The sequence below is a fragment of the Gambusia affinis genome, linkage group LG09 (genome assembly GCF_019740435.1).
Source record: "Gambusia affinis linkage group LG09, SWU_Gaff_1.0, whole genome shotgun sequence".
Taxonomy (NCBI): domain Eukaryota; kingdom Metazoa; phylum Chordata; class Actinopteri; order Cyprinodontiformes; family Poeciliidae; genus Gambusia; species Gambusia affinis.
The window spans coordinates 7,358,948-7,373,573 of NC_057876.1; the positions used below are offsets into that span (position 1 = coordinate 7,358,948).

General features: G+C 39.5%; 2 protein-coding genes across 5 annotated transcripts in view; one reads left to right on the forward strand and one right to left on the reverse strand.

Moving 5' to 3' along the window:
- Nucleotides 1-14,626, forward strand: part of LOC122837300 (moesin-like) — a 43,558-nt gene that overhangs the window by 5,438 nt on the left and 23,494 nt on the right. The window contains exons 1-2 of one of the 4 annotated variants that reach the window (XM_044127579.1): nt 58-1,098; nt 8,258-8,330. The exons of 2 other annotated variants lie outside the window; for them this stretch is intronic. The gene's annotated coding sequence lies outside the window, so the exon portion shown is untranslated. Of the gene's footprint in view, nt 1-57; nt 1,099-8,257; nt 8,331-14,626 lie in introns of those variants that run through there. One more of the 4 variants, XM_044127580.1, reaches the window with a different exon arrangement.
- On the reverse strand, nt 3,590-14,571 carry zc4h2 (zinc finger, C4H2 domain containing). Its single transcript, XM_044127585.1, has 5 exons — nt 14,389-14,571; nt 13,560-13,731; nt 13,162-13,334; nt 9,245-9,407; nt 3,590-4,287 (listed from the first exon to the last, which is right to left on the reverse strand). The coding sequence occupies exons 1-5, from the start codon at nt 14,439-14,441 to the stop codon at nt 4,174-4,176; spliced, it is 675 nt and encodes a 224-aa protein (XP_043983520.1). The 5' UTR covers nt 14,442-14,571; the 3' UTR covers nt 3,590-4,173.

Genomic DNA, 14,626 nt, shown 5'->3' on the forward strand with positions numbered 1-14,626 from the left:
TGGGGGGGGCTTTAGGAGAATCCGGTCAGCTGCTCCCGCCCGGCCCGCGTCTCCTCACTGTCCCGTCTTTAGACAGGAGGCTCCGGCGCAGATGGCAGCCTGTCAGATTTATGGCATTGTTCAAACCCACGAGGAAGCTCTGCTTATTTGTCGGGGCACACCAGAAGTCGCCGGTGAAATGGCTGCGGACACGTGAGGGTCCTCTGACACAAGCTCACTGAAACCTTTCCAAGAACAAGAGACTCGATAGGAGCTGAAAAACCATTAACCGGATTTTGACCACGCAGGTTAACTTCCTCGCATTGCATCTTTAAATAGTGTTGATTATTTGAAGGATTGCCAAATCTTTTAGTGAAATACAAGAATCTATAGTTGGATTTCTGTCCCTTTCTTTGCATTTAATAAATGAATAAAGCTGGATCGGAAGCAGGCGCAGCTGAATGTCTTCCAGGAATCCTTTTCTTGCTCTAACGTGTCGCAGCAAATGTATTCGTGCCCTTTGAACCCTTTCACAATTTGTCGCGTTACAGAAACGAGATACAAACTTCTGTGTCGTAAATTTAGATCTTATTTTATTTGGAAGTGGGAGGAAAAGCAGATGTGGGCTGCATTTTTTTATTTTTTTAAAGTGAAACCTTACCCCTGTGGCATGCATTTCTATTCATTAAATCCAATGCAGCGTCCTAGTTTTGGGCTATGGATAGTTAGCTAGTTGGACTCACTGGAGTTTCTTTTTTGGAGTGCCAGATTGAAACCGGTTGATTATTCCACATTTTTCAGACTTCTGTTATTAAGAATTGAGGGTCGTTTTGCTTAGAGGGAAGTAAATACATGTGGAGAATGAAAATCCGCAGCATTTTAAGTCCAAGCCTTTGAAATGAACCTCTGTGTTCTTTATTACCTGGCATTCCTACTTGCTGCTAGTGTACTAGCATACTTTACTGCATAATGTCTAAGGATGAAATTCTTTCTCCTGAACTTTTTCCTTTTTCTTTTTTTTTTTCCCCCCTCCCCCAATTTCCAGAATGTTTTGGCTTGCATAGCAATGAGGGGTGTTGAGAGCGCTTCTTGTAGACGAAATCTGTATTTTCCCTAAAGGTATGTTTACTTTCCATTTTCACACCAAGTTAATGAAATCTATCTGTCATTCCAAATAAAACCTTAATGTGTTCTGTGGCCGCCACTCCGACTAATGGAGCTCAGCAGTCTGGTCATATTCTGCAACGTGCACTAAGATTCATAAATTGCACAAAAACAAACAGTTCCAGGCAAAGCCACAAATCATTTTCAGACTATTCGTGTCTGGGGATTAAGATCAAAACCCCAATGGCCATAGCTCGCTAACCCTCTTATGACCAGAACTATATATAGGTCACCTGGATTTGTTTTGGGTTTTATGGGTGTAGACTTAACAGTTTCGTCCCTCCTTCCAAGAGCACTTCAAATGTCAGCGTCTGGTCGTTCATTCGGGATTGTTGCGTGTTGCTGGCAGTGCAATGTCAGCATTAAAAAAAAAAAAGGGCTAAATAAAGCCGTTTGGAAAGTAAAACTGCTGCGCTCTTTCCGGTTCCCCCATGAACCGCCAGGTGGCGGTAGAGGCGCACCTGTAGCAGGAAGTGTAACTGTAGCAAATAGAGGAAAGCTGTTTTCCAAGTTACCGCCAAAAGAAGCCAAATGAGATCTTTAATGGCTGCCTCAGTTGATCCTTTAGTGTTCTTTTTTATTTTTACTCTTTTCTAATAAAGAGTTTAAAAAGCATAAAAATGCCTAATTCACAGGAAATATTTTAACTCTGAGATGAGAATGTATTTTTGACTGGACAGCAGTGCAGAATAAATGGCACTTTCTGGAAAGGTTGGATTACAAACAATACAAAAGAGAAGCATAAAAAACCAGTCAGAAGTTTGATTTGTATTCTTATTTAATTTTGATCATTTATATACTTAGGAATATCCCTGTTCTCTTCAGCATACAATTGTCCAAAAGTTGTGGCAGAAACCCAGGCATATATTGGAACCCTGGGATGAAGATGAGGCATTTCAAAAGCTACTGCTGCAGTTTGACTTTATGCGTCTGGAGCAAGAGCAATTCTCTTTGCTCTTTTGAATAGATGAGGAGGCGTCTCAGATGAATAATTTCAAGTTATGGTATCAACACTGAAAGGCTGAAAGCTGCATTCTCCAACCTGCCGCTAGCTGACCGGACAGACTGAAGGAGAAACCCATCCCTTCTTTAATCTGCGTCAAGGTCCGGATGTCCCGCCTGTCCCTGTTCGGTCCAAGGGGAATGGACATGTGAGAGGCCATCTTTCTGTGGTTCGGCTCTGTAGCTTTTATGAGGATGGAAGGCCTTATTTCTGCCGTTTATGTCTTTGAGCTGACAGGCTGGGGAGGCGGGCGGAGCTCCCCCGTCCCAGTGTCTGCAGGGTCTGTGAGCACAAACAGCCCTAACTGGCCTTGGCAACTTTTATCTGGAGGGAAAAAAAAGACACAACTGCACTTCCAGACACTGAAGGACAGACTAAACACAAACTTGAGCGAGTGACTTAAGGACAGATTAGTTTGGCAGACAGGTTACACTTTCTTAATTGTTGCCGTTTAAATGTCTCCTCTCTGCACCAACTCCCACAGAAAGAGTCCAATGTAGCAGAGTTCCGGCCCTCGCTGGATTTGGGAGGAACTTCTTAGGTGAAAATATGCGGTCACAGCAACCTAGGGTTGCCTTAGCAACCGCTAAAGAACGTGGAGTTGCCCTGGCAACAGATGAAATGAGGGGTTACCCTGACAAAAACGCAACAGGAACTCATTTAACAAATCCTCGCTGTCCTTTTTCAGACAGATAGCTGCAGACATGACAGCATATTAACAGAGTGAAAAGCACAATGATGCGCTGGAGTCAAACATATTCCTCCTTCTTTACCTTCAAACAAAGGCTAAGTCCATCCATTTGCTAGCAATGTTTATAGGGCTCCATAAAAGTAATGATACGCTCTAAACTTTTTTTGTTTTTCTGAATATTACGACAAAAAGCACAATTGTGAAGAGGCTGTGTGTGTGTGTGTGTGTGTGTGGTTTTAACAGTTCCTTCAAATAAAAAACTGATACGTGCGGCACGTGTTTCCCTCCAGTTTTATTGTGACGCCACAAGACAACGTATTGTCCAAAGTCACCTCATTCTGACAGATTCCACCTGTGTGAAGCTTAATCGCTAAACAGTTGTTTAGTGAAAGCATCGGGAGTTTCTTAGAACACAAATCAAGTCGTCCTGAATGCATCAATGCCGATGTTCTTCAGCAGGACGGCTAGAGTTGACGAGAAGGTGCATGGATTAAATGACAAAAAGGCAATCTGAGATGAAATCTACAAAAGGGAGAAAAACAGCTGAAAATGGGGCTCAAAAAAACATGCAGCCAGAGCTTCGATGTGAAGGTTGACATCAAAGCATATTCATGTTTTAAAATGGTCCAATCAGACATAAAAATGTGTGGCATGTCACAGTTTACAATGCATCATTTTGGGTGATGTTTGGAAACTACAACACCAAACCACAACTGTTCTATGCAGACAAAAAAAGAGACATGGCACAAACATAGTACAAAACATCAATTTATTTCCTTTTCGCAGTATTAAAGTTAAACACACTAGCTTTTTTTTTTTTTTTCCCCCTTTCATTTTGACTGTAAACATAAAACAATAGTGTAACTGTATTTAACTTAAAGAAACCATGTCATTTTACATTGTCACAAAAACTACACAATAGTCATGGCATGCACCGCAGAAGAATGATTACACAAGATAATTAAAAGCAAACAGGAGCAACAATGGCAACAGTATTTGGATGAGTTCACTTTGCATTATTGCAACACGCTATTCAGGGAGCTGGTACACTACTGGGGGAAGTCACACATTTACATAGAGTAAACACATCCAAAGCGATGAAAACACAGACAACTTGTATGACATCACTGAATCCACAATTAAGCGCCGACAATACTGAAACAATTTACTGAAACGGAGAGAGTGTTGAAATCCTCCTCAAGCTCAGAGCTGTTTTTTTTATTTTTTTTTTATTATTATTATTTCAGTCATGTGGGGGGAATAAATCTGGCTGATCCAAGATCAGTGGATCGGAGCAGTTTAAACCCTACCGAGAAGTTGAAGTTGTGAGGAGGATCTACTCGTCTGGTTTCCTTTTCGGCTTCTTTGGGTTGCGGGAGCGGCTCTTGGCCTTGCACAGCGGACATATGGGAGCGTTGCGGTGAATCTGCTGATGGCAGGACAGGCATGCCTGCAGAGAAGAGGTCCAGTCAAACACTTTATTCTAGACTTATTGAGTGCTACTATTGCTCCGACATGGAGAATCAAGGAAATAATTCAGTCGTATAAAATTTCCCTTCACCGATTTAAGTAATAAATCCAGTGAGTTTAGTATAACTTTGGTCGGACTGATTCGAATGCTGCGGTGCCAGGTAGTAGTCACACTCCTTATGCTTATTAAAGTTTATGTTATGACCATAAATATCAATGTGGTTGGCAGTGATTTAATTTGATAGACCCACACAAAGTAATGCATAACTGAACGATCCTCTTCCCACAGCTTTCAGCATCTTCACTGATGAATATCTGAAAAGTGTGGCATCCATTTTCATTTAGCTACTTCTACAAAGAGAGTTTCTAAATCAAACCCATTGGAACAAATTGCCTAATTAGACAACAGACTGTACAATGGTTAGAACAGACCAACAAAATCCTGATGTATCTAATGAAGAGGCTTGTGGAAAGTTGAATTTCAGATCCTTTCCTCTGTCCAATCTGTTTGAGTTTTTTTTTTTTAAAGAGAAATATAAGAAAAAAAACTCTAAAAACATGCAACTTTAATTGCAGCAAAAACTGATTCTGCAAAGAATAGACTCAGAGTGGCAGATAAGAAATGGATTTGGTTGTAACAAGACAAAATGTGGGGGGAACAAAAATACTGAAGGGATGTGAATTCTCTTATAAAGCACTGTCCCACTGAAACCAAACTTGCATTACTTCCTATATAAAAACGGTGCTGCGTGAATAAGTTATGGATTTACCCATTAACAAAATGTGGGAACATCTATAAAGATGAGCAACGGAAACTTATGACTACACTGACCTAAACAAAGCCCTGTTCGTTTAGAGTAAGGGCAGCACTTAGGTTGTTTACTAGTTTTTGCTCATAGATCACAACCAGGAGATAGAGCTCCAAGATCAAAAGGTAACTGAAAAGTGCTGCGACGCCCTGCTGCTAACAATATTAGTATCGATGTGTTCCATCTGTGTTCGCATTACAGCTGCACTTCCCTAATTTTCTGCCACCGAGGCGCATTGGGAAATTGTGTCTTTTCAATGTCCCAAGTCTGAACAACTCTAGGTCTTTCACACAAGGTCAAAAAAAAAAAAACCCAACAACACACAATTAAAGCAAAGCACAAGAGCCAACTGCACAGTGTTTAGTATACAGGCTTGAAAGGAATTACTGTGATATAAATGAGTAACCAAATGAAACCCACTTTGAACATATTTTACCAAACAAACAGATTGGAACAGATTATTAAAAAAAAAAAGAGAGAGAGAGACTGTGCTTGAGTGGATCCAAATTGATGTAAGGTTGCAGGAGATTGGTACATCACCAGCTCTGAGAAGAGTTATAAAGACCTGCTCATCATTATCTTCCACCAAGCTCCACTTTTAAATCATTAAACCTGGGAAGTAGATGTCGTATGAATTTTTTGTTGATTTTTGGGTGCCCTCAAATAAGCCTTAAAAAGCCAATTTGTTGCTGCACTTCTATTTTTAGAAGTTGGAAAGAACTAGCTGGTGGCTACCACAGCTATGGATAGACAGTAGTGCATTGATGAACAAGAAGTATATTGCATGGATTCTTAGTTGCGTGGGTTTAATGAAAGCACCATAAAGGTTTGCAAATTAATACATTGAAAGCCCCTTTTATGCTAATGTTAGCTTGCTAGCTAAGCATTTTAGCTAGCTGCTAGCAGAATGTACATGTTAAGAGTTTAGGTTGGGCCCAAAAATATCCAGCCCGTCCCGGCCAGAGCCCGTAGGCGTCGTGTCCAAGCCCGATCTGACCCAACTAAATAACTTTAATTATAGGCCGGCGTCCGAAGTAAACCTGACATATTATTTTTAATTACGATTTTAGAGTATTCATTTTTAGAACATAATTTGAGTAAGTAGTTCAACTTTTCCCATTTTTAGATTTTATGAAATGTCGTCAAGTGGCATCTTGTTGCGTGTGACTGCAGTGTGAGTCACGTGTAAATAATCTGGTGTGTGTGATAGATAGGACCTGAGCAGGGCGGGCATTTATTGTGCAATGCGCTGTGCTTGTTAAAGTCTAACGACCTTTTGCACCTTCTTTTACTTTCCTCAATAGGGTAAGCTGCCAACTTCTCTATTTAGACCTAAAGTAGTAGTATAAGTTGCAGTTTTATGGCCGATTGCCAATCTTTAAAAAGCCTGACCTCCCATTTCCGACTTCGGCCGATACCATTTTTGTTTCGTCTTAAATATTGCGAAATATAGCAAGAAACTCGTTGAGTTGGCAACAGCTGGGGTGACTATTATAACTGAAAATGTGCAAACATGGGCCGGTCTGTCGGTTAAACCTCTCTCACAGGAGAAGAAAAGAGGACAGTCGCTGATTTTTATACCTTTTTGGATGTAGACAAGATTGATGGATAAGATTATTTCACATGTACGTATCAGCTGATGACCAATCTCCGAAGATTAAAATGACTAATAAATTGTTGCACCCTAAAGTAGTAGATTAACAAAACTTAATATTATGCATTCCCGTTTGGATTTCTCTGTGCTATAAGTATTGTAGGCCAACTAAACGCTACACAGAGGGCCAATCCTGACCCGATCATCAAGCAAATAATTTTGGCTCGACCCAGTCCGAATTTTGAGTCGGGTTCAGGTCATAAATCTAAACTCTAATGTTGGCTGACATACTGACTAATATGCTTAAATTAGCATATTAGCAAATTTAAATATTTTACCAATGCCAGGATAAGCTACTATTAGCAATAAAGTTAGCTAATCCTGTCTAACCTTCTAGTGATAATCATGTTAATATTTGCAGATTAGCCAAGCTAATGATAATATTTTAGCAGACAGTGACACCTACTGTTGGGCAACATGTTACAAGTCCTTTGCCTTCTGCCAACATCATACAAAACAGTAACTTACTATCCAACTTTAATATAACTTTTGCGTTTGATTGCTAGCATGCTGATTTTTGCTTTTAGCTCACGTTAAGCAATTTTGCTAATAGCACACTCCGGCTATTGGCATAGCAGATAGCTTTTGCAGTTAGCTCACATGCTATTAGCACCTTGGTAACTAACAGTGATATATGAGCTAATCTGAGCGTAATCGGTCATATTTGCTATCAACCCCAGTATGCTAATATTACGTATCGTCCTGAGGTTAGACGGCCTCCTTGCCATCACCCTGATCTTTAACTTCAGCAAGTCATCCTGCTGATCACAGTGTTGTGCTCATTCCAGCCACTTAAACAAGATACTAATAAAAGAGGTGTGAAGGGTTAATAGAGTGAAGTAGTTCTGTTATCTGCGGTATTTTTTGTCACAGGAACACAAACTCATAAGGCAGGAGACATTTCATGAAAATCTCTGGAATATATCAACAGCACACAGAGAAAATTTAATTTCTCCTTGATGGTCTATTTATATTTGAATGCCAATATTTCTATTATCATATCTAGTTTGAGGCAGCTGATTGGGATTCATAAACATTATTTAAAGCACATCCTGGTGACAAACCTCTGCACTTACTCCACTGTGAAAGGCAAACTGTACAAACCTGTTATCAAACATTTCTTATATATGCATAGTTGCTTATAATACATTTGCTATCATGTTTTTAGACAAAGTATATGTTTATCACAAAGATATTAATGTTCAAAGAGTTCAGCTCTGTCTGAGTAAAAGTGGTACAGAGATTTTTCTTTTAACCAGAAAGTATTTAGTAGATAAATAATCCCTGCATTCCTTTGAGGTGCTGCATTCCGGATTATTATGGTTGAATGAAGGAATTACGGTTCAGTTATTAAGGCAATAATGCATAAAAATGTCCTCAATTAGATTTTCTTGTCAGCTTATATCAAAACATTCTTATTGATAATCTGCTTACATTATTTTGAATTTATATGAAGTTTTGGTGACAGTCTCTTTTGTATTTTAAAGCTTTCTAGCAAAAGGTGAAACAGATTTTCTCCGTGTTCCTGTGTCTGGAAACCCTTGGCTACAGTCAGCAGAGGTACTTGTGTGTGTGTGTGTAGGTGTGTGTGTGCGTGTGTAGGTGTGTGTGCGCTTCATATGCCAGTTGAGTTCAGCTCCATCTGAGCTGAACTCAACTGGCATATGTCTGAGGGGAAGAAAGTGTTTGCTTTATATCCAAATAAAGTTTTGTGTTGTTATTCTGTTTGCAGCCAAATGTTCTTAAGTATGGAAGCACTTGATAATAAACGTTACAGGGGTTTTGTTTGTTAGAGAGATTTTGTTGCAAACTGCTGAAACACAGGCACCTCATATAATGGACATGTTTTTTGATAAAATATACATTTACTACATGAATGTATAGCTGATACATTCATGTAGTGAATGTATAGATGGTCATTGATCAACCCAGTGTCTGCCTGTGTTAATGTGAGAGTGTATGGACCAGGACAAATCGCTTTATTCCACTTTGATCACATTTATCCATGTGGAATAATGGTAATATGGAAATAAATGCAACTTAAGCCAGGTAAAACCAATAAATAATGCTCACAGTTAATAAATACAAACAATTTGTAAGTTACAAGCACATTGTACTCACTTTACATAACATTTTGAGTAAAGGGCTTAATAGATTCCTTACGACTGAACCACTTATAACTGGTCATTTCCAGGCTTATTCATGGGAAACAACTCTTTAATTGCACTAGTTTTCCCTCACACTGAAGACTTATTTCATGCAAAAAATATGAAAAAAATAGTCTAAAATAAATACAATAGATTGAAAATCTGCTGACATTGTATACCGTTAAAATTTTTAAATAGCATCCACTTTATTAATATGTTGCAAAAAATTCTTATTAATATTATCTACGGAAAAAAAAGTGATTAAAAAAAAAAGCGTGTCTATCCACGCACTTTGATCTCTGCTGCATCTGTTTCAAATGAGAATACCTTCATGGGTGGCGGCTGCTGCCTGAAGGTGGCCGTCTGCCGGGCGTCTTGCTTCCTGGACACCTGAAGCTGCTGCGCCGCTGCTGCAGCTGCAGCAAGAGATTCTGGGATGGCGGGCTCATGCGACTCCTTCTGCCACTCTGCCTTCTGCTTCTCAAAATAACTGTTCAAAGCATAATGAAAAAAAAAAAAAGAAGAGAAGGAAATAAAGCTGGTAAGCAGATCTTATTTAGATCTCAGAATTCCCACAGCTGACACTACCCCAGTCCACAATGAGCAACTTAAGCTGAAGAAAATTACAGTCGTGTCACCGTTTTTTTTGTTTTTTTTTCCTCTTTATGCAAAAGTCGGATCAAACGCCTGAAGTATTTAAAAAAGACTGTTAGCATGCTTAACACGTGTGCGCGTGCGTGAGTGAGTGCGTGCACGTGGGTGTGTGCAGGGGAGGGCTGGGAAAGAAATGTGGCCTTGGACTTTATGCATGACTGGCCCTTTTTCAAAGACAAAAAAAGTGATATCCCCTTTCATTACCCTCTCTGGTTTCTCTCAAAATAGGTCCGGGCTAGAGTAGATCTCTGCGCATTCACAGAACAAATTTAATGTGTTACATTTCCTGTGAACATGAGTGACCCCTGTGCCAGGCATGTTGGCCTTTTTACTATCACTGCATAACCCACATGTGTTTCTGATATTTTGCTTCTGGCTTCTATTCAGGTTAATATTTCGCAGGAGATTTCCCCTCCCCTCCATCTTCTGAGGCATAAAATGTTCATTTTTCTCCAGACATGTCACTCTGATATTCTCCTAAAACGTACCCAGCAAGCTGTTTGGAGGTGTGATTTCATTTTCTTCAAATCTGCTCTCTCTCTCTCTCTCTCTCTTCTTGTCATACAGTTTCGCAGGGAACTTTTATTATTTACTACAATTACTCCATAAATCTATCACTCTGCTTCTGCGATGAGTTGCATATACTAAGAAAAACCGCAGGGGAACATAAGCCTCAGCTTTCGAAGTCTCTTTTATGGCCGGCTGATAGTCGAGTGGGAATGTCACCGGGACGGGAAGGAGAGACAACAACCACCTGGCCAGCAATGAACTCATCACTCGAGCCTGTGCACAATACACGGCCAAATCGCAAAGTGAACCGACCAACAATGTTGTCAGCCCACGGAGCAGCAGTAGGTCAGGGCTCTTACTACGCACTTTTTAGTGAGTGTTTTAGTCTCCAAGAAATCTCAAGACCCTTATTACTTATTCGGAAGTTCCCATGTTATTTTCCAGCTGTTCATAGTAAGACTCTTTAGGTGAGTAAGATGGAAAAGAAACATCTCTTATGAAAAGTTTTGCTTTTTTAAACCGACTTCAAGACAAGAACATGGCCTTCAGTGTAAATAAACACGGCAATTAAAAATAAGCTTTCATGAGGAATATCTTTCAGTTACACTTCAGCACTCTTCCCATAGAGCAAACTAAAAACAACACCCGACGCTCCGGACTTGGGATACCTGAAAGTCTGTCGGTCCAAAAAAAACTTTGGATGAGTTTAACTTCTATGTTCTAGCGCCATTAACTATGATTTGCGGCAGCAAATTGTACAATCATCTGCTGTTGATGGATGTCAGCCCGCGGTTTGTGCTGCTGGAAGCCTACTTGTCAGACCACCCTGATGTACCTCCAATTTTGTGGATGACACGGATTTTCATGAAGCCTGAAATGGCTTCATTCGTCACCATCATTTTGGCAGTTTCTACAGCTGGGAAAAGACTGGACAAAATTAGGATAAAAAAAAAAAAAAAAAAGTTTGTTCGATGGATGTTAATGTCTGAACAGTCCAGTTGATCAAGAAAATACCAATGAGAAACTGAAAGGGTTTTAAAACACTACCAAAAGGATGGAGTTTTTAAAGGACCGGTTCACCTAAATTACACACAAAAAAAGTCATTTCACGATAGGCTAAAATTTATTAGCATTTTTACTTCAGATTTTGTACATCATGGTAAATAAACGTTAGCATAGCCGTTTTATCGTCAGTATTGCCATACTTAGTTGAAATTGAAATCAAACTGGAATTTCTTGGACCAGAGTTTGCAAAAAGATCACATCCCACTCAACTGCAACCCGATAAAGCGTGTCAAATTTGTGTTCTCAAAATAATATGCACAGAATTTGTCCTTCAAGCTAAAGCCCGCAAAAGAGTGTCACAAATTTTCATACACATCCAAACCGTAATTATACGCTAATGAACCAACACAGAGTATACGTCTGTTATATGGACAATATATAGCCATATCCACTGTATAATCCTTCATGCGTCAGATTTGACTCAATGTCGGCTCACACCAAGTTTGTCTCAAAAACTATTTTGCGCTGGTAACTGTAGCTGTGACTTGTCATAAAGTAAGATTACATGGTCTTGCCTGAGAAACACCAGGAGAACGTCAATAGCTTCAAAGCGTAAAGCTATGAGGTCAGCTGGGATGCACATTAAAATGCCATTCATTGCTGTAAATATTCAATGCGCCATGATGCTAAAATAAACCCTGTAAAGGATTACTTTTAACTTACTGAATTTCATCTGTAAGGCTTCTGCTTTATCCCTGCAAGTAGTAAACATGTTGTGATACCAAAGGCAAATAAAATGAATTAAAGCGTGTTACGCAGATATCAGGATATTTTACATAACATTCAAATAACAACAAAAGTATCTTACCTCCAGGACTTGTTACAAATTAATTGTAGAAAAATAATGATAAAAAAATTACAGCATCCTGTGAAGGGTTTTTCACATTTTGTCAAATCACAGCAACAAATCTCAGTTCAGTTTTTTTTTTTTCCCTGAAAGGTTTTTACCTTACTAGATTGTAAATACAGCTGTTCTGTTGGTGTGATATGATGAAGAACATACACTTCATAGTGAACGATCAGCTCAAGGAAAAAGTTGTGGATAAATTCAAAGCAGGAGTCAATCACAAAACAGCATCAAAATCTTTGACCGCCTCAGAGGCCACTGCACCATCCACCATTTCAAAATGGAAAGAACGTGACAGGCCAGTGGAAGAATTTATTTGAAAGCTGCAGACATAAGTTGACAGGAAAACTGTTCATTCTCAACAAATCTGGCATTTATGGAAGAGGAGCTTTAAAAAACAACATTGTTGAAATAAACCAATGACAAAGCTGGACATGAAGCATTTAGCAGCTGATAGAGCTAATTACAGGGCATCTTACTGTAATCATACAATCAAGAGACACCAGGTAATGATTTAGATTCCCTTGTGGTGCTACTGTGTCATTAGGATACTTTTACTGAATAATTTGATGCCCATATTGGTAAATCACTTTTTCCTGATACCCCCCGTGGCACAGTCACAACAAAATACACATCAAGTGTGGCCATCATGGGCAGTGACTGCTTCTCCCACTGGCCAAATAAATTGTCAGTATGCAGAATATTTGCATGCATGCCTGTCAAATACTGGATCCAAGCAGTACTATGCAACTGCAAAATTGCAAATTCTGAAATTATTATGGTGGTTTTCATTGGATATATTGTGCAGATTTAGTTTATTAATGAGTTAATTCTGTTCCAAAGTCCAGATCCACATCATACTGCAACAACAATCTTAATCTCTGTACTGCAAAGCCTAAGAGACTGGCAGCAGTTTTTGCAAAAGATGGTTGTTTTACAAAGCTAATTACAAATGTACAATAGATACTTCCACATCTTCTTTACTATTATGTTCCAATATGTGTTTGTCAATCACATAAAACCCAAATAAAACAGAATTAGGTTTGTGGTTGCAACATCACAAAATGCATATTTAAGAAAATTCAAGATGACAAATTTTTTTAGCGAATGCATTAAGTAGAATATCTGCTGTGTTGTATTTACCTGTCAGTGTGTGCATATTACTTACTCCAGAGAGAGCTTTTCCTCCTCTTCGTTCAAGTTGGGCAGTCTGTGCAGACCTAAAGTCATCCTGAGTGCATCAACGTGCTCCTTCAGAGGCTTGTACTCGTCATGGAGGCGGCGAGTTGTCTCTAGCAATTTATTCAGGTCGTTCTCTGACTGTTTTATGGTGCTCTCCATCTAAAATGACAGATTAATACATAAGTTTTGGCCAAAAAAGACGGTAAAACTTCAGAGCCTGAAACAATGGATTCCACTTAGAGACAGATGCCAGTCCTTTGATTGACACTGAAGAATTTTTCAAATAACAACCTTCCAGTCGCTGGAACTCCGCTGGAAGTTTTATTTAACAATAACCAAATGGGTTTTTGGGTTCAAGAGCATTTAGGAATTTGACCAACTCACCACATTAATATCTGCATGGATGAGGCGCAGCTCTTCAACATGGGCCATTTTCTCTTGCAGAAGGAGATCCATTTCTTGTTTGTATTCTTTTAAATGCTTCTCCTCTGACTCCAGAGCCTCAAACTCCATCTTTAGGCGAGACTTAATCTTCTGCATCTGGATCGTCTTGTTTCTGCAAGCCCGTGGCACACTTTTTTATTGTTTTCTTTTATTTCCCCTCCAACTGTCAGGATTCTGAATAGGTTTACTCTATCACGGACGAATCAGATCATTTATTCCCCGAACAATAACATCTTTTAAAGAAAGAAAATTCCCACACACAAATGACGTAAATGACCCATCAATTCATTGAATTGTAATTACAGAGTTCAAAACTGCACAAACCTGTTTCTAAAGAAAAGGCTGCTAATTAAAAAAAATATAAAAAAAATTCACCATCCTGTCCACTTCTGCTAACCAGCCAAACGATTGATAGCTAAGCTAAGGACCTAGCTAACACAGTTCAGCAGAGCACATCTGGCATTTGTTGTGATACATCTGGGATTTTGATGCATTAACCCTAATGGGCGCTTTCAGCACCCGAATTCCGTCAGTATTTGTTACACAATTAGCCCGCCTGTCCACGTTGTCAAAGACAGAATAATGGAAGATGTAGAGCAGCACAGCGCCTTTAATTCAAAGCAGAACGGCTAATATTAGCGAGGTAAGAAACAAAAGCGAAGCCAGGGGGGGCTATTCCCAGACGGCTAAAGCTAGCTAACTTAACGCTTCGAAACACTAGCCAAACATCTGGAAAACATTCATTGAAGAGGCAGAATTTGCGCTTTACCGTATTTCCAAGATATTCTCCAGCTTGCACATTATTTCTTGTTCGTCCGCCATGGCTTTTAATGCCCCTTAGTTATTATTCAGCTGGTCACCCGCTCCGTTACCCCAGCAAGGCCACAGTTGTCTCCTGGTAATAAAAAAAAAAAAGAAAAAAGAAAAAACCACAATAGTCTGCGTGAGCGCGCACTGATGTACGCGCGCGCAAATGAAACCGTGGCAACGTTGGACGACAGAGAAAG